Source organism: Dama dama, chromosome 5 (assembly GCF_033118175.1).
Source record: "Dama dama isolate Ldn47 chromosome 5, ASM3311817v1, whole genome shotgun sequence".
Lineage (NCBI taxonomy): Eukaryota > Metazoa > Chordata > Mammalia > Artiodactyla > Cervidae > Dama > Dama dama.
In genome coordinates this window covers 58,212,485-58,236,684 of record NC_083685.1, presented here as the reverse complement: position 1 = coordinate 58,236,684, position 24,200 = coordinate 58,212,485, and the positions used below count along the sequence as shown (strand labels likewise).

Genomic DNA, 24,200 nt, shown 5'->3' with positions numbered 1-24,200 from the left:
TATGTACCATCCTTGAGAGAGTTAATAAAAAGTCCCTCAAATAATTTCCTGAGTCCTCCGGTTCAAATCCAGAAACCCAGTTGAGAAAGGCTGCACCAGCATCCACGGCTTATCAAGATTCCTGCCTTCTCCCCCTTTATCTTTTTTCCCTCCCTCTTCTTGCTTCTGCCTATGTCCTTCTCCATGCAGCCCCCCAACACACACACACACTCAGACACTCACATTCTTCTTTCTCTCACACGGACAAGGGGAGCCCAGCTTTGGCCTCCAGTCTTGTCCCCTCCCACCTCACTGCTCTGTTCTTCAGTCAGTTCAGTCGCTCCGTCGTGTCCAATTCTTTGTGACCCCGTGAACTGCAGCACGCCAGGCCTCCCTGTCCATCACCAACTCCCAGAGTTTACTCAAAACCATGACCATTGAGTCGGTGATGCCATCCAGCCATCTCATCCTCTGTCATCCCCTTCTCCTCCTGCCCTCAATCTTTCCCAGCATCAGGGTCTTTTCCAATCAGTCAGTTCTTCACATCAGGTGGCCACATTATTGTGCTGTAGAACCTAAGGATTAAGTATGAAGGCTGTGGAGCCAACCTTCTCAGTTGAGATCGCTGCCCTGTCACTTTTGAGATCTGGTGACCAAGCTGTTTTAACTGTTCTGCCCCACTGTTTCCTCTTATGAAAATGGGGGTACTAATAAGACCCACCTCAAGGGGTCACTGTATTAAGTCATTCAACACTTTAAGCTTCAGAGCCATGCACAGTAAACGTGGCTTCCCAGGTGGCTCAGTGGTTAAAAAAAAAAAATCTGCCTGCCAATGCAGGAGATGCTCGTTCCATCCCTGGGTTGGGAGGCCCCAGGGAGAAGGGCATGGCAACCCACTCCAGTGTTCTTGCTGGGAGAATCCTGCAGACAGAGGAGCCCTGGCAGGCTATGGTCTATCGTGTTGCAAAGAGACACAACTGAAGCGACTTACCACACGTGCACACACTATGTGCTGTACCCACTCCAGTGTTCTTGCCTGGAGAATCCCACGGACAGGAGAGACTGGCAGGCTACAAGCTATGGGGTCTCAAAGGGTCTGACACAGCTGGGCACATAACGCGCACTGTGGCTGTGCTAACCTGCAGCGGTTCTCACTTGTGAGCCCCCGCTCAGCAGCAGCGCCGGGGTGGCGCTGGTTAGAAGAGTTCTCACCCTCCTCCTTCCCTCCTTCCCCCAGGTGTTCTGAACTGGAAACTCTGAACTGGTAGGTGAGGCTAAGGAATAGGTGTTTTCACAAGCCCGCCAGATGTTTCTGGTGTGTTAACATTTGAAAACCACCACCCTAGATGTAAGAAGTAGTCACACTGCTGGGCACCTGGAGTATAAACATGAAAAAGACCATGTCTCTGACCTTCAGGAACACATGGTCTACTGGGAGAGGCAGATGTGTAAATAAGACCAACAAAGGACTCTGAGCAATACATTGGCAACACAGAGCCCCCAAAGAACGAGGAGCCACGTCTGCATTTGGGGAGGAGGGTTTGCAAATAATTTACAAAGAAGTGATGCTTGAAATAATTTTTAGAAAAAAGACTAGAACTTTTCCAGTTGTGAGTGAGGGGAAGACATCCTATAGAAAGGAGTGTGCATGGATCCACATACAGACCTCGGCTTTGAAAAAACAGCTCCTGAAGAGAAGAGGGCTTTGGTCTTTTTTTCACTGTTGGAGCCCCTGGACCTAGAACATGCTTCTGGTTCTATAGGAGGCACCAGTAACTATTTGAAGGATTGAACACAAAGGTCTTAAATTCCCACACATTTCATTTTCTCTGAAACATTTCTTTGCAGCATGATGTTGAAACAAATAAACCTAATTGTGAGTTCCCTGTTTTAAAAAAAAACAAAAAACAAAAAACTATACTCCTGAAAGAAATTAGCCAGTGCCTGGGTTGTTTATTTCACACTCAGTATCTTAAAGCACGCGTTGGCAATGTGAGACGTGGGGACTTTAAGCCTACCAGGTGGCTCAGCAAAGCCCAGAACACTTGCTTGACACACGCTTATCCCAAGCCCTTATCCAAACGTGCAAGTTATTGATGCTTCTTATAAACACATTGGTCTCCAAAATAGAAACCACATGAGGTTTCCTCATTAAAATGTGAAGAACCAGCTAGTCCAGGCAACGTATTTCCTTCTGCTTTAGTTAAAATCGACTCTGCATGTAAAATGATTGGGTCTTGTAGTTTCCTGGTCTTGCTCTCAAATGCACATGCCCACTCTTTCTTCTGGCTGCCAGGGCATACTTCATAACCCCAGAGCTTCCCCAAGGGGACCACTGCAACTTCACCCTGACCACAGCGACAGGTATGGTGGCCAATTCAAAAGAAAGGACTTATGCCAAGTTAGACCCCAGGACTAAGGTCTCCTTCCTTTCAGAGCCACTTCTAACGGGAACCACCCTGTGGGATTTCTTCCCCAGCATCCCCACCGTACTTCATCTGGTTTTGTATACCCAGTTAATTACATCCCTGGCTAGCTTGCTCTGGCCTTTGATCTGACAAGGCCCCAGAGGAGGGCTGCTCTAGCCTATGTTCCTAACCAAGTGGATCAGAGATTAAGGGTGTTTTTGAGGACAAAGGGACCTTGGGCATCGCGGACAACCTCCCACCCTCCCCCTCACCCCAAAGCCTTCCCCACTGTCTTCCAGAACCAAGAGGCTTCCAAACTCTGATCATGCAGGTGGTCTATCATGTGATGGATCTGGAGAATAACACACACAATATTCTTCAACACCAAAGGTGAAATTGGTTTTCCTCTACTTCCCTTTTAGATTGAATTGGGATTAAAAAGAAACCCCCCAAATGGACTTAGTACATGAAATCAGCTTTTAACTTTTCTCTTCATTTGATCTTGTACTGCTCTGCAGTAATGCTTTATGGTTAAACTAACAAGCCCTCCCAGCGTGATCTGGCTGCTATCACAGAGCAGATTTGGCTGGAGATTCTTGCATGTGTTTGAGAAGCACTGCCAATTTCATATCATAATGCAGGTATTAGAAGTGTTAATTACAAATGACTTCTCTCTGGACCTCAGTTTTCAATCTTTAAAAAGGGTGAATGGGACTACACATCGCTTGCAGGGATCCTATCAATTTTAGGTCTTCTCTCCACAGCAGCATTAAGGAGCTCAGGACAGGGTGGAGGAGAATCAAGGGAGGGGACACAGACCATGATAGTCGCTGTGTCTGTGCGCACCTGCGTGAGCTGATCCTCTCTTCACTTGGTTCTTATGAATAGATGCCCTTAGTTACTAGATGCACATTAGAATTCGTTGTCTTACTAATGATAAGAAGTGAAAAAAACAATACCAACTGATTTTGTAATACTGCAGGATAATGAGTTTTTAGATGTACTTTAGTTTTATGTGTGTGCATGTGCATGTTTTAACTTTAGGAAAAACAGGGATGTGATTTTGAATAAGGGTTTGTCTCTTTTTAGCTCCCCATGTTTACAGACTACTTCATCTGTTCATTCTGCATGGGTTTTTGCTTCTGCAAACATATTCACTGTGCCAGTTCCTGGGATAAGCACTGGGCTGACAGAGGGAATATAACTTCATTTGATTATTCATGAAAACATTTTAAAAATACATAACATAACTTAATAAAGTTGAGATAGAAAGAGGAACAGAGAGATCACCCATGAGATTCCATGCAAGAATGGAGGCTTTTTACTTGCAGGTTATCACCCTCAACCCTACTGCCTGTCTTCAAAGATTGTGAACCCTCTGGATAAAGCATTGATTGAGTTGAATGTCTTTGAACTTGAAAACTTTGTTCTTTAAAATTTATTTTTCTATTTATCCAGTGCCTCGATTTCTTTGTAAAATATATTTTTCCTTATTTTAATCCTTGCCCCCAGAGCATCCTTAGGGTTAATATTTGTGGAGAGAATATATATTTGTTACATACCTTGCACTTCAAGGACATAGTTGCTTTAAAATAGGGTGGAGTCATTAGCTTTTAATACTTTGGCATTGCCTAAAAAGAAACATCTAACAGCCATGTAACATTTGGGGCTTCCCAGGTGGCCACTGTGGTAAGGAATCCGCCTGTAATGCAGGAGCCGCAGGAGTGAGTTCAGTAACATTTAACACACCACAAATCCTGTGTGTTCTTCACCAGTTTCACTTTCTCTGGCTGCATTTTTTCAGTTTATATTGGTTCTGGAGGAAAAGGCTGGAGGCTACACTTTTTGTAAGTTAAGCTGAGAGCCAATGGTGAGTGTTGGAGGCAGTATTAAGTGAATGCAGGCCACTGGGGGACAAGACATATATTCTCAGTCTTTAGAGTGCGTATAGATTGGGGCCAAGGATAGGGGGACAGAGTCATAAAATGCACCAACCAGGATGCAGAAAAGATCTTGGTGGGCTGGTTCATGCAGAAATCAGTAAAAACACTGGTCCCAGGTAACTTCATTCTGAGCTATTGACTTCACTTAGCTAAATATTTGTTATGTTATTTAACATTCTCTTTCCTTTGTCATCACTGCCTCCACATGTTTCACAAAAATTATTTTCCAAAAGATATTTCCAAGTTTAACTAAACTTAGGTAAAGATGAAAACTGAAGTTTGGTCTGCAGAGGAAGGTGAAAGAAAGTCCCAAGGGCCGGGGAGATGTTGCAGAAGGGACTCATTAAAGAGATGAATGTCTATGAGACGGCTACTGTTGGTCCAGAAAGGGGGTTTTGAAAAAATATGAGCAAGTTAGCAGGCGGACTTCCCTGTCAGTCCAGTGGCAGAGACCCTGCACTTCGAATGCAGAGTGCAGGTTCAATCCCTGATCGGGGAGCTGAGCTCCCACAGGCCTTGTGACCAAAAAACCAAGATGTAAAACCGAAGCAGTATTGGAACAGGTTCAAAAAGACATTTTTTAAAAAAGAAAATTAATAGGAAGACAGCAGTTCTTGGCAGTAGAGGTTAATGCGAGCGTGTGACTGTGTTCACAGAGAAACGCTGCCTTATGGTCCGACAGTAACATATTTATGAAGCTGAGACTGCAATCATTAGCAAAGCAAGAACCAGAAAATAAGGCTGGAGTCAAAACAAGAATTATGAACAATGTTCAGGCATTCCAGTTTATGAGCGGTACATTGAAATTTTAAGTTGAAAAATACATTGTTTCAGGATTTCCCATTTCCAAGGTTTTGTGTAAGAATAAATTTTTAAGGATATGAGATTCATTGCCTTTGTTTTGGAGGATTAGGGGAGTTGCAAACTATTTCATTTACATAAATAAAAATGTTATCTTGATAATAAAATAATGAGACATACTTATTTGGCTTAGGTATCTACAGATGGGTAAAACAGAAATCACATAAGCTATGATTACAGATGAAATATCATGCCATGTGACTATAGACAGTATAGACAGCAAATGACTTTACGATCAGAAATGTATTTAATAATAGGGCTTCCCAGGTGGCGCTGGTGGCAAAGAACCCACCTGCCAAAGCCGGAGACAAAGGAGTTCAATCCTTGGGTGGGAAAGATGCCCTGGAGGGGGCATGGCAACCCACTCCAGTATTCTTGCCTGGAGAATCCCATGGACAGAGGAGCCTGGCGGGCTACAGTCCATAGGATCACAAAGAGTCGGACACGTAATAAACCACATAAGTTAACTGCGAAACAGTAGTTATTTTTCTTCAATCTTAGTCTCACAATACAAAATTGCATATTAAGCTACTCAGTTTATCGTGTGTTAAATTTCAAAAATAAAAGTAACTTCACTTGCTCTTTGTCTATAGCGCCCAAGTTTTTGGTGCATGGGAGAGAACACTAATTAACAGCATTATTGATAACTAATTGAAAGTAATTCTAACTCCTTTTATATTCTTGTTTTACAGCTTGGCTCATCCTCTTCTGTGCCTTTTACATCTATTTTTTCTCAGCTTTTTATGACTGTTGTGGTTCCTCTCATTATTGGACAGGTAAGGTTTCCAATTCTCTCAGCTCTTTTTCTTTATAGATCAAATTGTGAATTCTTATGTAATGTCAGGACAGTTGAGAGGAAAGCTACTCAGGGGAAGAGATGGTTAAATAAAAATCTAAGACTGTGAAACCCAAGTTTCCTCAATCACAATAGTCTTATCTTTTTATTTTTTTAATGAGCATCAGTCTGCTTTGCAGATATCTATATATAGGGACACCTACATACAGTCTTGATTTTTTAATTTATCATCCCTTATTGTAGCTATGTTGCTTGCTTGAAAACATCTAGCAAATCATTACCTTGATTTCCAATAAGGTGTCAGCATTTAGGACCATTTGAGGAATAGGCACCTGCATTTGATCATCTTCTTAGACTTCTCTGATAGCAGTGATCATGTCTGTGATGCTGTAATTGATTAAAACAAACATTTGATTCTATCAGCTCTTTAAATTTGATCTTAGAAAATTTAGTTTCCTTCATTATTCTTACTGAATTAGACTCAGAGAAGAAATCCTAACTTCTTATAAAAGGTTGATAATGAGTATATAATTCAATTATGAGCATACAAGTTTAAAAACAAGTTGTTGTTTTAATCCTAGGTAGCTGCAGTGACAGCATACAGAATTGAATGTACTGCTGAAGCTAGTGAGTCTTAGCAAAATAGTACGTTAGGATGGTGAAGAGCCCAGACCTTGGGTTAAGAGCAACTAGACTCTGGTTCTTAGTCCTGCCTTTTATTTGCTGTGTGACCTTGGGCAAGTCATTTAATCTCCTTAGCTCCAGGTTCATAATTTATCAAATTGTATAGGAACGGTACCTATCTTAAAGGGTTATTGTGAAGGTCACATGAAATATGATGCATCTAAAGTTTTCTTTCCCTCATACAGCCTGATAGAGGTAAGTGTTCTATAGCTTCATCATCATTTTCAAATTCCCTGTAGATACGAAAGAGGAAACAATTCTTCGAGGCATTAACTGTTTAAAAATGGTGTGTGTACAGACATGTAGTCTTGACCTGCTGTCTTAGGTTCTCCAGGAAGTCAAGTCTGAGACTGAGGTATCCATGCAGGAAGTTGAATGGGAGAGGACCCTTGGGATCAACAGCAGGGAGGCTGAGACAAGCGGGATGAGGGAGGGGTTGTCTGTGGTGCTGCCCCAGGGGGCTCTCAGGCCGGGCCCAGCCCTCGGAGACATGAGTGCCCGGTTCTTCTCCTCTCGCCAAGAGCAGTCACCACACGCTGCCTCCCACCCCCACCGCCCCCTCGCCCGGGAGAGGTCTACCTTTGCCTGAGTCTGCTGTCTCAGCAGCGGTTCCCAAAGAGGGCCTCAGCTGAGCTTGTTCCATCAGTCAGACCAGTCTGTGCTGGGAATCTCTTCCAGTCTCCAGCCAGCGTCTTCACTGCCTCCAGGGTAGTCCTAAAAGCAAAACAAACCGGGTTCTGTTATTCCTCTCCTCAGAAACTCCCCCTGGGGCTCCCTGTCACCAGCTCCTCACGTGGCCCACGAAGCCCGCCCAGCTGAGCCCAGCCTGCTTGTCAGTGTCCTTCACGTCCCCTCCACCGGCTCCTTCACAGCCTTCTCTTCTGCCCTGCGGCCTGCCCCTTCACTGCTCCATGCCTGTGCCTTCTGGATTCCTTCCTTTCTGGCGGAAAACTCCTGTTCACCCCCAGAGACTCACGACAGAGGTGCCCTCAGAAGCGCGCTGACACCCCAGCCCTAGATTAAATTCCAGTTCTCCCATCGTACTTGACTCATCATATGTATTAGGAGTGACAGTAAGGTAGCACCCATGAGCTTCCCAGAAGCAGGCTCTGGCAGAAGTGTAGCATACTCAGCTGGTGAAGAATCCGCCTGCAATGTGGGAAACCTGGGTTCGATCCCTGGGTTGGGAAGATCCCCTGGAGAAGGGAAAGGCTCCCCACTCCAGTATTCTGGCCTGGAGAATTCCATGGACTGTATAGTCTGTGGGCTTGCAAAGAGTTGGACACAACTGAGCGACTTTCACTTTCACTTCCTTTCAAGAGTTGGATGTACACTGTATAAAAACCTTGGCTGAAGAAAACTTTGAATTTATCCTCCCAGTAGCCCCGCCAGCCATTTTCCCCAAGATCTCCAGCTTCACTCAGTCCTGTCCAACTCTTTGGGACCCTTTTGCATTCCATGGGCTGTAGCCCACTAGGCTCCTCTGTCCATGGGATTTCCCAGAGATCACCGACACAACGGACATGAGTCTGAGCAAACTCCAGGAGATTGTGAAGGACAGGGAAGGCCGGCGTGCTGCAGTCCGTGGGGTCGCAGAGTCGGACATGACTGAGCAACTGAACAACAACCAGCTTTGCTAGAGAGAAATATATCATTGGTTTCCATCTTGTTTTAAATTCATGGCCCAACATTTAAAATGTCCTTCAGCACTTACAGACGTCCTACTCTGCTTCCTTATGGGATCATTTTACCCTGTCCTCTGTTTTCAAATCCCCTGTTACTTCCTCTGACACTCTCCCACTTGCCGTTACCCTTGGGTCTCACTGACTTTGCTTCCGTTTCTGAAACCTGTCATCCTCTGTCCTGTCCTTCTGTTGGGGACACATTCCTACCTGTCACTGCCTCAGAAAGGCCCTTCCTCCACAGGCTAGCCATTCAGTCACTAGCATATTATCCAGTTTGAGCCTCTGCTTGGTATGGATCATTATCTGCTTCTTGTTTACTTGTCGTTTTTGTTTTTTATTGATTTCCTCAAACGTGAGCTCCATGAGACCAGGGACCGTGCCTGCCATTTAATCTCTCTGTTCATTTGCTCACTGACCAACCTAACCTTTGCGATATGGTCTTTGAGGGCCTCGTCAGATGTGCTCAGCGTCCTGCTTCAGAGGAACTAGGTTCCTGGCAATGCAGCCTCATTTGTCAATTATAACTAGAGTTGCCAAATATTAAAGTAAACATTTCCATAGATTTTTATATGCATTTTAAATGAGATTTTATTATTACCTGTTAAATAAATGTTGGGAACTAGAGAGAGAAGAAAAAGACCAGGAAGGGTGAGTGGAAAATATTTTCCTTAATCTTTTAGTGATTATAAAATTTTTATCATTCAGTTTTTTATTTACATTTCTTACAGTGGACTTTATTTGCTTTCTAGTGTATGTGTTTTCTCCAGACAATACTTCTTTTGGACTGAAATCATTACTGAATGACTGGCCCATCAGTCACATGTGGTCTCTCACACTGACACGTGGGGTCCAGTTTGGTCTTTGCCACTGCCTGGCTATACACATGCTTTCTGGGTCTCACTTACCGCGTTTGTAGAGCTAAGAGTTTAATGTTTTCCAGCTCGGAGATGCTGTGAGTGTGTGAGATAAGATTAGTCTTTCCGTAGGTGGTTGGGAGATTGCTTGCTTCCGTCAATTCTAGAAAGAAATTAAGTGTGTGTTATTGTAATTTTTCTTCTTTTCTGATAAAGCCTTCACTATATCTAAGTGCCTGTGACAAATGCTGATTTTATGCATCAGATTTGAGAGATTTATGAATCAATGTTAATGAAATAGAATTTCCGCTAAAAAATATTGAAAAATATTTTTTAAAACAGCACCCTAAACCCCACCTCAATAAGTTAATAGTAAAAGGCATATTATTTCTCATTTATGCATTTTCCAGTCTCTTGTTCTTGCTTTGTTTCTCAGTTTGAGATTGACTCTTCATATTAAATAATCTCTAGCTGAAGTTGCAGTTAATGTTATTAATGCTAGTAAAATTTTACACTTATAAAATTATATTAGGTTTTCATTGCTTCACTTGAATTGCTCTGGGAGAAGAGTGGCTTTTATTAATATATCATGCAATGGGATATATAGGTGAAGAGTGTTGTGATAGAAACTTCAGCAAACTGGGACTTGGGAATAAGAATAGTTGTTATTTACCATGTACAGTCCCTGGTTCTAAAACATTTTATATTTATTTAATCACTTAGACCTCACTACAATTACTAGTCCATTCATTTTAGAGATGAGGCACAGGGAAGTTAAGGAATTTGCCCAAGATCACACAGTAAGAAACTCCTAAGCCTATACCTTGAGCCGCTGCCTATTGTTCACTCAAGAGACAGAGGTGAGAGTCCTAATAATCCGTGTGACTAGCTTTTTAGCATTTGATGCAGGCTGTTTGGGCTCTCAAGTGCCTTGTCTTCAGCTGTAACCCGAGCAGGATAGAATCTGCTTGACCTTGCTCCTGAGGATGGAAGTAAATGTTAGTAATAGAGGGAAAGAATTTCAGAGAGTGAAGTCAATGATGGGTGCTTATTGTATCCATTTACTATTATTGTTTTCACTTTGTTTAAAGAAAGTGAAATATTAGTTTGAATCTACTCAGTATTTAATAAATGTTACATAATTGGATATGATATCACATCCCCGACTGTACATTTCAAAAGCACATTAATGAAGAAACAAATCACTTTCTGAAAATATATATATTCAATGAAGTAGAGGATTAAAAATTGAGGATTAAAAAAAGGCAGACTCACAATATAAAGAACAAATGAGTGGTTACAGTGGGGGGGGGTGGGGCGCTGCGGAGCAGTACAGAGACTGAGGCGTGGGAGGCACAGACTGTCGGGTGTAAGACGCGCTCAAGGGTGTACGACATGGGACATACAGTCAGCATTTTGTAGTAACTGTAAATGGAAAGCAACCTAAGCCACTATAGTATTGTAAAGTAATTAGCCGCCAATTAAAAATAAATAGTTTTTTTTTTAATTGTATGAAATCTTTAAAAAATTTTAAATAAAAGACACAAAAAAAATTCTAAAAAATTGAAGAAACAATCTAAAACTATCTGGAAAAAAAAATAAACTTTAAAATCAAACTTAACCTGAAAAATCAACCATCATACATCCCCACTCAAAAATCAATTTATAAGTGTAAAGACAGAATAGAAAGAAAAACACAAGAAAATGCCCTGGAAAAAAAATGAAGAAAACAAAATGATGGCTATTATACTTCTCACTTACCTCTGCATATCAACCTTCTTCACCCAAGACTTATTTTTCCAGGGGCTCAGCTTGGAGATCAAGCAGTAATTGACATGCAGTTCAGCTTATTGGAAGTACAGGGATTCAAAAATTTAAGTTTCCTTTTAACCTTTCCTGGTGCTTAATTTAAAATAAAGAAAATCAGAATGCAGAGGGTAAGACAATAAAAGCAAAAAGCTTCCTGTGGAAGATTTTTTCCCCTTCTATCTCCATAGTGAAAAGCAAGCAAGTTAGTGAGGATTTGTCATTTAATTTTGAGCAAATGCATCTCTGTGAGCTATGAGGTAAAATGAATTAGTATAGATTCTGAAGAAATTTACAACAAGCCACCTCACCAGAATGCGTTTTTCCATTTCATTTTGACTTTTTTCCCCCCAAAAGAGAATTCTGAGTGGTTTATATCAGGTTGCGTTCATCTATCTCTAGCAAAGTCTTGTTTCCTGTAAGGTTATTAAACCCTGGTGTAAGGCAAAGAGGTTTGGAGAATTTTAAAATGACATGAATTCTTTTTTTTTTTTTCCATTTATTTTTATTAGTTGGAGGCTAATTACTTTACAATATTGTAGTGGTTTTTCCATACATTGACATGAATCAGCCATGGATTTACATGTGTTCCCCATCCTGATCCCCCCCCACCTCCCTCCCCATCCCATCCCTCTGGGTCTTCCCGGTGCACCAGGCCCGAGCACTTGTCTCATGCATCCAACCTGGGCTGGCGATCTGTTTCACACTTGATAATATACATGTTTCAATGCTATTCTCTCAGATCAATGACGTGAATTCTTAACGAGAGGAGAATGTTTGTGTCAAAAGTGTAAGAGAAATTGGGTTTCCTGGAGTTTATATCCTAAGCCCGTATTTGAGGCGTATCAACATGACTTCACCCAGTAGTTTGTGAAATATTTTAATACTTTTCTAGCTACACAGTGCAAAAGAAGGTGTTTTGTGATTTTAATTTTAGAAGGAGATGAAAACGCCCTATCAAGGCTGGCAAGGTATAGAAACACAGACAAATATCACTATAAGACTAAAAACAGTAAAGAATAATCTATTTTCCACTAGGATTATTATTTCACTTATGAGTCTGTACAGTTTCCAAGCTTCTAGTTTTTTGAGATTCAGTATCCAACATGAAGAGTTGAGTGGAAAGGCATGTTAGCTAAGAGGATGCAGAATTTGGCGTCCTTGTTTCTTGCCATATTGGAAGAATCCTAATATACTATGAGACTCTGAGTACTTTGTAATGAAGAAAGAGGTACTAATTAGGTTGACTAAGTCAGATTAAAACTTATAAAGTTGATTGATGTTTACAGGTTTGTCTTTGTTTTTAAATTGGTGAGTTACATCTCATTCATATTTATTTGTTTATTTTGTCAGAGGTGGTGGGGGAAGACACTTTTACTTTTGGAATTGGGATCCTACATTCTATAATCTATTGCAGAGAGAGAACTTCTGTGTTTTTAACCATTATATATTAAAACACAATTGGAGACTCTCAATTTCAATAACTCCATGTAATTTCCATGTTTTATTTCCTAAGGATGTTGAGTTGCATTGATTAGAGCAATTATCAGCATTAATGCTACTAGGAACAATAAGTTATGGAATGACCTTTTAAGTGAAACTTCTGTGACCTTCTATTAAGCAGCTATCCCCATGGTGCCTGGAGAAGGAAATGGCAATCCACTCCAGTATTCTTGCCCGGGAAATCCCATGGACAGAGGAGGCTAGCGGATTATAGCCCATGGAGTCTCAAAGAGTCAGACACGACTGAGCACACATGCCCCATGGTGATATATCTGAACATGGGGCCATCTGAGTCCCTCAGTTCAGTTCAGTTGCTCAGTCGTGTCCAACTCTTTGCGACCCCATGGACTGCACCACGCCAGGCTTCCCTGTCCATCACCAACTCCCAGAGCTTGCTCAAACTCATGTCCATTGAGTCGGTGATGCCATCCAACCATCTCATCCTCTGTCATCCCCTTCTCCTTCTGCCTTCAATCTTTCCCAGCATCAGGGTCTTTTCCAATGAGTCAGTTCTTTGCATCAGGTGGCCAAAGTATTGGAGTTTCAGCTTCAGCATCAGTCCTTCAAGTGAGTATTCAGGACTGATTTCATTTAGGATGGACTGGTTTGATCTCCTTGCAGTCCAAGGGACTCTCAAGAGTCTTCTGCAACACCACAGTTCAAAAGCATCAATTCGTCGGTGCTCAGCTTTCTTTGTAGTCCAACTCTCATATCCATACATAACTACCGGAAAAAACCATAGCTTTGACTAGATGCACCTTTGTTGGCAAAGTAATGTCTCTGCTTTTTAATATGCTGTTGAGATTGGTCATAGCTTTTCTGAGTCCCTCAGGCACCAAAATGTGTGTTCTGATACATCAGTCTGTAATGCTATGTAATAGAACTACTATTTCTCTATACCTGACTGCATTTTCATTGTAAAGAAAGAAATGAACACTAAATAAATTACTATGGTTTGCAATTGCTTTTACAGAAACAAAACACAATTTTTTAATAAATGCAGCTATAACTTTAATTCCAAGTTGTACTTTTAAAAAATATTTAATGCTATTGTGGTTCAGGTAGTAAAGAATCCGCCTGCAATGTGGGAGACCTGGGTTCGATCCCTGGGTTGGGAAGATCCCCTGGAGAAGGGAAAGGCTACCCAATCCAGTATTCCGGCCTGGAGAATCCATGGACTGTATAGTCCATGGGATCACAAAGAGTCGGGCACGACTGAGTGACTTTCACAGACACAGACATTTCTATGTAAAGCCCTCTTTCTCCTCCCATCCAACCCACCCTTCAAGGTGCTGCCCCTGCCCCTCTTACCAACTGGTCAGCCTTCTGCCAGAACACCTTCTTCAACACTTCTTTCACCTACTGAGTCCTTGAGGTGGAAGGAAATTGATCCAATAGCCATCTGTCCGCAGGTTCTCCGGAGAGTCGTTTATTTGTTCTTGAGGATCTGTGAAGGCATGCCTCATTGCGAATTAAGCCTTTTTAGTGACAGAGTGGAAGATGACAGAACCCCATCAGCCTTGTCAGGAGAAGTTCCCTGACCTCATTATTGCTAATGGATCATGGTAATTCAGCCTGTTGTGAAATCTCATGTTCAATTATGCAGGATAATGAGTGACTCAGAACTTAATGTGTCTCAACTCTAGTCCTCATTATCGGGTTTGTTCAGCTTCTTTCAAAAGCCAAAGGTTTTAAATAGAGTGGTTCACTTTTACATCCAAACTTAAAGTTATCGCCAGTGTTCAGGCTGTCCTGAGTTGAAATATCTGATTTGATTTTAAAATATGAGGGGATTGCCATATAACTTCATGTTCCACTCACCCTTTTGTAGGAAAGTTAGGACAGGTTTATTCATTTTTAAGTGTTAATTCTAGAATTCTAAAAGCATGCAAATGGCATTTGTCTTTGGATTCACAAAAACTCTAGATATTCAGCATCTGAATTATTTAAACTCCCACAACACATGCACTTTTGCTTTTCAAGCATGAGTTATAATTTAATTAAAAACTTCTGGTGCATTGCTAGCATTTTAAATATTAATATGTTCCATGGATCACTTTCGATTATCTACCGTCTTAAAATTCTTGAAGATGTCAGATTTTTAAGATTCCCAAAGTTACACTTGGAGTTGTCTGTTGAGGCGAAGGGGACTGTGGTAATTACACACATCCATTAGGATCAGCAGAGGAGATAAACTTTGGGGAGGCTTAATGGGCATGTCTCACTGACAGCCAGCAAAGAGCATTTGGCATGATGAAGGATGGATTTGAATGCAGTTGAAAATATACTCTCATTATGGACACCAGTGGAAGCTGCACTACAAATGTTAAATTCCCCAGAAGAAGAATGGGGTGGCAGGGAAGCTTTGAAATCCACTGTGGCCCTCATCCAAATTATTCTCTTTCCTTTCTGTCTTTCGCTGTCAGAATCACTTTGCAGTGCCCAACCCGACTCCCTCTGAAAAGAGGCAACCTGTTGGTCTGTGTGTTTCAGATTGTCCGAAGATACATCAAGGACTGGCTCGAAAGAAAGCAGCCTCCTTTTGGTGCTGTCAGCAGCAGTGTGCTCCTCATGATCATCTACACAACCTTCTGTGACACGTTCTCGAACCCAAGTATCGACCTGGATAAATTCAGTCTCCTTCTCGTACTGTTCATAAGTAAGTTGGAGGGCGGGCTGTCCTGGCTCTCTCCTCAGCCTCCCCACTAGCAAAGCATAACTATTTGTGGTTCCCTAAATTTATTGCCGACGTTCATTTGATTAAAAAAGAATACTTCGTTTCATATTATATGTAGTGCTCAGATCATGTGTATCTGTTCTTCAAAAAGACATCAGCATCTACTTATGACTTAATCTCCTTTGTTTATTTATGTCTGATTTATAACAGTTGATGAAAGAAGCTGTAACAGCTATCAAATTCAAATGTTAAACTGACCACTTTCTTGCCCATTTAAAAAATTTTAACTTGAAGTTTATTTTACCCTTTATTGTGAATTAAAAGTGGGATTTATAAAATATGGTACTGTTGTTTTCTGAGTATAGTAATTGGCTGCATTGGTTAAAATGTGACTATTTAGGTAATTTTTTTCTATTATTAATAAAATAAACCCAAAGTAATATCATTTCAAGAAACAGCAGATTATACAATGCAAATAACTTCTAGGCTCAAAAATTAAGCTCTTGTTCCGTATACCCCATAATACCAAAGACAACCTTTGGTAATTGTAATATCAAAGAATCTTTTGTTATCAAAATCAACATGAGTTATTCCAAAATATATGTTACATGCTACCACCTTTGTGCTATTTGCTAATGTTCATCGGATAAACCAGCTTTTCCTAAACTCAACAAATTAAATAACCAAATTTTAAATCAAAGAAGGTTTTAGACCTGTCCTGAGTAGCAAATATCATAGCTTATATCTGGGGGTATCTTTCATAAGAACAGATCAAGTCCTACTAGTTTAAATGATTCTGTCAGTTTAGCAATGTGTGTTTATTTGGCTTATTCATTGATTTTGTCCTTGAGTTCCCATAACTTTCAGATAAAACTAAACATACCAGTAAGTAGGCTGCTTTTACAGGGCTAATTTAGGTTTAATCTTGGTTTTTTTTTTTTTTTTTCAGTATGTTCTATTCAACTGAGTTTTATGCTTTTAACCTTCATCTTTTCCACAAGGTAAGTGATTAGATTTGCGTGTGTGTTTGTGAGTATGTGTGTGTGCACACATGTACTCAGTCATGTATGACTCTTCGCGACCCTATGGACTATAGCCTGCTAGAGTCCTCTGTCCATGGAATTTCCCAGGAAAGAATACTGGAGTGGGTTGCCATTTCCTCCTCTAGTGGATCTTCCCCACCCAGGGATCAAACACAAGTCTCTTGCATCTCCTGCATTGACAGGTGGATTCTTTACCACTGGCGCCACTTCCTGAGAATCATGCTCTTTACTTGACTCGTAGGCCCCTACACCCTTCCCGAGTCTTCTGTCTCCTGGCTGTTCCATCTTGCTCTCGCCACCATCGAGTTGTCGGCGTCACCAAACAACCTGTTCTTGGCCCTCGTTTCATCGCTGACACTGTGTGCTTAGGCAGCCTTCTCTGTTTTACTGGCTTTAGCTCTCAGCTTCCTGCTGATGAACACCGGACCTTCCACTGCAGTGTTTTCCCGCAGCTCCTGCTCTGCTTCCCACCTCGCTTTTGGATATCTTCACCTGACTGTCTTAACAAGACCTCAGACTCAAAACCTTCAAAATGGAATTAATCTTTTGCCCTAATACTTTGTCTATCTCTCTTTTTTAAATGAGAATGGTACTAGTATATATTGAGTTCTTTATATGTATGAGTTTTTACAAGCTCTTTGAATGTATTAGCATATTTCAGTCTTACAACAACCATATAACTAAGTGAAATCATTCTTTCCACTTTACAGATGAGGGTAAACCTGCTTGTCTAAAAATCACACATGGTTGAGCTGGGATTTGAACCCAGGGAGTTGACTTACTGGAGCATGTATTCTTTTCTCTTTTTCTGGAGTATAACTGCTTTACAATAAAACTAAGTGAACCAGCTCTAAGTATATATATATAGCCCCTCCCTCTTGAACTTCCCCCTCGCCCCATCCCACCCCTCTAGGTCATCACAGAGCATGGAGCTGAGCTCCCTGTGCTATATAGCAACTTCCCACTAGCTAGCTATTTTACACCTGAAAGTGAAAGTCGTGTCCAACTCTGTGACCCTGTGGACTGTAGCCTGCAATATTCCTCTGTCCATGGAATTCTCCAGGCAAGAATAACTGGAGTGGGTAGCCATTCCCTTCTCCAGGGCATCTTCCCAACCCAGGAATCGAACCCAGGTCTCCCGCACTACAGGGGATTCTTTACCGTCTGAACCACCAGGGTAAATTTTACATGTGGCGGCGTATATGTGTCAGCGCTGCTCTCCCGGTTCCTCCCACCCTCCCCTTCCCACCCTGTGCTCACGTGTCCATTCTCTGTCTGCATCTCTATTCCCAAAACTAGGTTCTTCTCTACCATTTTTCTAGATTCCATGTATATGTATTAATATATGATATTTGTTTTTCTCTTTCTTACTTACTTCACTCTGTATGAAGGAAGCTGTCATCCACAGAGTTGCTCAGACTGGAATCCTTCACATAATTATTTTTTAAATGTCTTGATCCTGCCTTGGTCATATTTCTTGTGCTTCCAAAGCTGCTTCCCTAATTCAGGCTCTTGTTGCCTTTCTCCCTAGGCTATTGCCATGGATGTCTTTCTGGTATCTTCATTTGCAGACTGAATTTTTCTTGTGCATTTCATACTGTTTCCAGTGGCTCAGAGTTCTGATAATAGCTCTCTTGTTCAGAGATCTTCAGTGGTTATGCAGTGCCTGCAGAATGAGGTTCGTTTGAGGGGCTGAGTGAACCACTGCTAGAGTTCACACTGTCTAAGCTATAGGTTGAGATAAAATCTTTGCTGTTCCCTAAAGGAATCTCAAACATTCTCATTTCTGTCCTTTGCTTAGGCTGGCCCCATGTCAAAATTGGTCTCTGTGTCCCATTTCATCTTTCTTATTCTTAAAAGCTCGCCTCTAATGCAACTTCTTCCACCAGTATTATATGTTCAACAGATATGAGAAAGTTACCATAGTGAATACTACATGTAATGATTTTGACCCTGTAGGACTTTATAGACTAGATATATGTACTGATAGCTGAGTGTTATGTTAGTGCTGCGGTAACACAGTTCAGTTCAGTTCAGTCACTCAGTCGTGTCCGACTCTTTGCGACCCCATGAACCGCAGCTCACCAGGCCTCCCTGTCCATCACCAACTCCCGGAGTTTACCCAAACCCATATCCATTGAGTTGGTGATGCCATCCAACTATCTCATCCTCTGTTGTCCCCTTCTCCTCCTGCCCTCAATCCCTCCCAGCATCAGGGTCTTTTCCAATGAGTCAACTCTTCACATCAGGTGGCCAAAGTATTGGAGTTTCAGCTTCAGCATCAGTCCTTCCAATGAACACCCAGGACTGATCTCCTTTAGGATGGACTGGTTGGATCTCCTTGCAGTCCAAAGGACTCGCAAGAGTCTTCTTCAACACCACAGTTCAAAAGCATCAATTCTTCAGTGCTCAGCTTTCTTTATAGTCCAACTCTCACATCCATACATGACCACTGGAAAAACCATAGCCTTGACTAGACAGACCTTTGTTGATAAATTAATGTCTCTGCTTTTTAATATGCTGTCTAGGTTGGTCATAACTTTCCTTCCAAGGAATAAGCATCTTTTAATTTCATGGCTGCAATCACCATCTGCAGTGATTTTGGAGCCCCCAAAAATAGTCAGCCACTGTTTCCACTGTTTCCCCATCTATTTGCCATGAAGTAATGGGACCAGATGCCATGATCTTAGTTTTCTGAATGTTGAGTTTTAAGCCAACTTTTTTCACTCTCCTCTTTCACTTTAACCAAGAGGCTTTTTAGTTCTTCTTCACTCTCTGCCATAAGGGTGGTGTCATATGCATATCTGAGGTGATTGACATTTCTCCTGGCAATCTTGATTCCAGCTTGTGCTTCCTCCAGCCCAGCGTTTCTCATGATGTACTCTGCATATAAGTTAAATAAGCAGGGTGACAATATACAGCCTTGACATACTCCTTTTCCTATTTGGAACCAGTCTGTTGTTCCATGTCCAGTTCTAACTATTGCTTCCTGACCTGCATACAAGTTTCTCAAGAGGCAGGTCAGGTGGTCTGATATTCCCATCTCTTTCAGAACACAACCCATAGACAATTCAAAGAAGTCACTTTCAAAGAGAGTGGTAGAATAAGACTCCATGGAAGAGATGGGATTTGACATGAGTTGTAGAGAATAGCTAATTATTTAGCAAATGCAGACTCAAAGAGGGAATTTGGGGAAGAAGAAATAGTAATACACATGTAGACACACACCCACAAAGACCTGGTGGAACAATAGGAGTAAAAGCAAATGGAAAATAATACTAGTAACTGGGAGGTTATGCTTGGGCCAGATTGCCAGGCCCTTGAATGCCAGTTCCTGGCAGTGAGTTGCCACAAGGGAAGGATCCCGGCTTGTTTACGAAGCCTGGAATGGTGTCAGAGAGTGGATGGTTCAGGCCTCGCATTAGGCACTTGGCTCTTAGAGCACTTGGTACGGTAGGGGGCCAGTTGTAAACAGTCAATAAAAATATATTGATTGGTGTAATTGGAAACATTTTTCCAAGCCTGTGCTTGTGATTTATGAAGTAAGAATAAAGCCCGGAGCCATTAAGTTACAGAGAAAATGTGACTTAATTGGGTAAGTCTGAGAGTAGAAGCTACTTTAAAGTTCTTTTTGTAAATGGCTCATTACGTCATCTTCCAAAAGATGTTCGGCTTTTGCTGGTTGCTTGCTTGTGGGTCCTTGTGGCAAAAGTAATCATCAGACTAACTCATCCATCCTGTGAGGGTAAGTGGAATACAGATACCCCGTCAGTGACTGAAAAATGCCTTGAAGGGCCACAGAACAGCCACTATTGGGATTATTGCTGAGGGAGGGGGTGGAGGTGGGGCACATCCCAACCAGTCAAATTAGAAGCGAGGATTTTCCTCATGAAGGAGGCCAGACTTCATAAAGCCTTGTGGTTTTGAGGCCCTTCCGTTCTGCCTTCGCTGAAGTTCTGTTGTGTTTTGAACTTGCTTGGTCCCCTGCCAGACATGCATGTTCTTTGGTAAATAAAAGAATGTGGAGTAGCTATAACTCTGCTCCTTGGTACAGGTTGTATAGCCCCAACACATGCCATTAAAATTTGGACATGTTTTGATTAGACAAAAGTTATGATCTTCACATTCTATTTTCACGTTGGAAGACCCCATAGCTCCTGAGGATTTTATTGGAGAAATGAAAAATACCAACATTTATTGAACCCTACTCTGGGCCAGGTACCATGCTGCAGTTTCTGCATTTGTTATTTTGTATAAGTCTGACAGCAAAAGACCAGGATACTGTGCATTTGGTTGCTAGTTTGCAGATGATGACCCACGCTTAGAGTAGTTTAGGAACTTGCCTGAAATCAGATTTTGGTAGTTTAGTGACTTACCCCAAATCAGATGCCAGATACTGCACTTAGAGTTGCGTGTCGTCTCCATTTGACATTTCCAAAAGCATTTACCCTTGCTGTTTCCACCACACTAAGCTACTTCAGTTACTTTTAAAATTCCTAATACTTGTTTTGACTGGGGAATTTTGTAGTGATTATGTGACTGGATTCTTCAAGTTCACACACACGCACACACACATTAGTCAACAATACCAAGAGTTAGAACAAGAACCCATTGGTTTATACTTCGTTGAGTTCTTTTCCTACTTCTTGTTCCTTCCTTCTTAAAATTAATAAAATTGGCCTGTAGCAGGCTTTTCCTTTAACTTACTAGTCCAATAAAATTAAAAGCAATCCAAATAACCAGAGACAGAAATCTCAGCAGAGAAATCAGTCTGTCTTTTTTTGTACAGTATGCCACTGACCTCTGATGGTGGAAGTTTAGCATAAACCAGGAGAGACCCAGCCAAGAAAATTCAACTTCCCTTCAGCACTCTGCTTACCTGATTAATATTTCTTAGGTTTAGAAACCTGACCTATTACCTCTGTAGTGTCTGGCATGGGAGCCTCTTCTATTAGTACTCTGAGTATTTAAAGTACATTTGAGAGTACATTCTGTATCCTGTATCTGTATTATTGGTTCAGATAATAGCATCAGAGTTGAAAATTCCAACTCTGTAGTCAGAGGGACTTGAGTTTTCATTCTGTTTAATAACTTTATAACTTTCATCAGTGTCCTCATTTATAAAATGAAAACAGTAGTAATACCTATTTCATAGGGTCATTTGGAGAATTGAATGATATGTACATAAAGCCCTCAGCATAATACCTAGCATACAGTAAGTGCTCTGGAAATGTTAGCTACTGTAAAATATTTGTTATATCACAGTAGTTTACATCATTTCAAAAACTAATTATGGAAGAGAGAATTAGCGTCTCTAGTTTTGTAATACGTTCTTTTTGACACTTCTCTGTCACAGTTGCTAGGAATGGGGAGTTCATTCATCAAACCAAGAGTCCTTTGGTCCTTAGGTCACAATGACCTAAGCTTTCTGTGACTTTCGGAAGCTTCAAAGTTAGAAGAAAAATGTTGAAAAAGCTTAGAAAAAGAAAGCAGTAATGGGGAGCCTTTTCAAAATAAGACAGTTTGGTAGGTTGACAACTAGGGTAGTAGAAACAGAGAATGTTTCTAGAGTGACAGAAGAAACCAGAAAGGAAGGAAAAGGGAGAAGACAAATATTTAAATATTTGTACTGGGTGCTTTGGTCCTTATCAGTAGGTTTTCTGTGAAATGTCTCATGCAGCCTCAGGCCATAGCCCAGGGAGGGAAGGGGGGTAACCTGAAGAGTAGGAGAGGGGAGAGGCAGGCAGGGGGGGAGGGAAGACGAGCCTTGTTAGTAACGGGAAGTCTCCTTACTGCTCAGAGCTGGGGCAACTCGGCCAGGGCCCTGCTTAACTTGTTTAGTGCCACAGAGCTGGGGGCAGACGAGGTCTCCTAAAAGCGGTGAAGGCAGAACACGGGTACCAAGGTTAACAAAGCAAAGTTTTCACAGGGAACTTTCCCCTGTAAAAACAGTGGGCTTAGACGGGACTATCTCAGAGGACCTTTTCTGCTCCACATTCTGTAATTCTGCTGGTAAAACCTTCTGACATGTTTTCCTCTGTGGGTACTGCAAAAGCAGGCAAAATAAATATTATGTGGAAAACACCGATTGAAAGCTTTGTGAGAGAATAAAAAGACCAGTTGGGACGCAAAGGAAATAAACACCTCGAGGGAAGCCAAAGTAATCAAAAGAATTATAAGAACGAGATAAAAAGAAAATCAATATTAAAAAGAGATAAGGTAGAATTGGAAAATAAATAGTAATGCAATTCCTTTCAAGAATGTGAGCAGGCACAATAGAGATGATAATCATTGAAAATAATTACAGTCATTACTACTTAGTATAATCTATGGGACACTTCGTTTTTTTTTATGTTGTCTTGACTTTCTGCCATTTAACCCCAGAGCATGGGGTGAAGGAGGGTTACTTAGCTGCTGTCATCCATTAAATTTGTGTGGTCGTTTTGGTTTTTTATAATATTCTTCTCAGAAGGCAAACTTGTCTTCACAGTTTGGGACAGCCTCCTGAGCTGTGTGACTTGATGCAACTAACTCTGCTTTAAGATCCCTTTTTGGGAAAAGCAAAGACAAAAATACTGCTATTGTATAAGGCTATTCTGTGAAGAAAGAAATACTGGATGCAAAATGCTTAGAAAAGTGCTCAATAAATATTTACTGCAAATCAACTGTGGTTCAATTAAATACATGTATAATAAAATTTCTTTTTAAGTTTACTGCTGTGGTTACTCACCATCCTCCCCCTCCCCACCCCCCATCTCAGATGGACCATTAAGTGAGTACGTGCTCTACTGGCTTCTCCAAGATCCATGATATAGAACAATCTGTTACTGTCAAGAGAGGATATGTTGTTGTTGTTCCGTCACTAAGTCATGTCCAACTCTTTGCGACCCCACAGACTGCAGCACACCAGGCCTCCCCGTCCTCCGCTATCTCCTGGAGTTTGCTCAAGTTCATGTCCATTGAGTCGGTGATGCCATCTAACCATCTCATCCTCTGCCTCCCTCTTCTCTTTTTACCTTCCATCTTTCCCAGCATCAGGGTCTTTTCCAATGAGTCAGCTCTTCACATCGGGGGCTAAAGTACAAGAGCTTCAACTTTAGCATCCCAGTCTTTCCAATGAATATTCAGGGTTGATTATAATCAGAGATAGAGTATGTCAGCTCTATTTAGGTAGAATATTGTTTTTAACCTCAAACATTCCATTTTTATATCCTGACTCTCCCTCCCTACTGAAGGGCTTTGTGTCTGTAGAAGCCTAGGGCGGTGTTCAACCCACATCAGGGCCAGATACCTCCTCATGTTGGCTTACCGTGGGTCTCCTTACCTAAAGGCAGAGGACAAGTAAGCATATCTACAGACATGCTCCTTAACCACACTGGAAACCCTGCTCCAGCCTGGCAGACAGCACAGCCAATGTCAGAAATAAGTCAGAGCTTTCTTGGCCAGAGAGATTTAGACACATCAGAAATATACTATAATCTGGAAAAGAACAAATATCAAGCAGAATAGCATTCACCAAAGAACCATATTGCCAGGCTCTCTCGGAAGGAAACCAAATCACATAAATCCAAATTCAGTGAGAATGGGTAACAAACGAGGTCAGCCAAATGCCTCGAAGGTCTTCATAGTGTTACCATCACTGGAGCGTGGCTGGGGGACAGCCCCAGGCCAGGCCAGCTGGTCCTGCACGCGCATTCCACCATCACAGCTGGGCATTCGTTCCTGGAGACGCTTTTCATTCATTGTGAATTGACTGTAGGTCATGTTCCTCGATCTGCTTATCTCGAGTTTTCCTTATTTCTCAGGTCAGGTCATAGGGTTACCTCTCTGAGGATGAATGAAGCACCTTACACTTTACAAAGAGAGTAAAATCCCTGACATGAATTACCTCCACTTTCTTCTTCTCTACCGGAAAAATTTCTGGGTTTTTCACTGACCTTGTCTCCTTCCGGCTCCCAGAC

The 24,200-nt window shown here is 41.6% G+C and overlaps 1 protein-coding gene across 7 annotated transcripts in view; it reads left to right on the top strand.

The window, feature by feature from the left end:
* The window catches only part of SLC10A7 (solute carrier family 10 member 7), a 290,655-nt gene that overhangs the window by 230,311 nt on the left and 36,144 nt on the right, over positions 1-24,200 (top strand). For 3 of the 7 annotated variants that reach the window (XM_061142450.1, XM_061142449.1, XM_061142452.1), the window contains 3 exons: positions 5,884-5,967; positions 15,013-15,178; positions 16,146-16,197. In XM_061142450.1, the coding sequence (XP_060998433.1) occupies positions 5,884-5,967; positions 15,013-15,178; positions 16,146-16,197 (302 nt within the window). Of the gene's footprint in view, positions 1-5,883; positions 5,968-15,012; positions 15,179-16,145; positions 16,198-24,200 lie in introns of those variants that run through there. The other 4 variants (XM_061142451.1, XR_009692903.1, XR_009692902.1 and 1 more) reach the window with 4 other exon arrangements.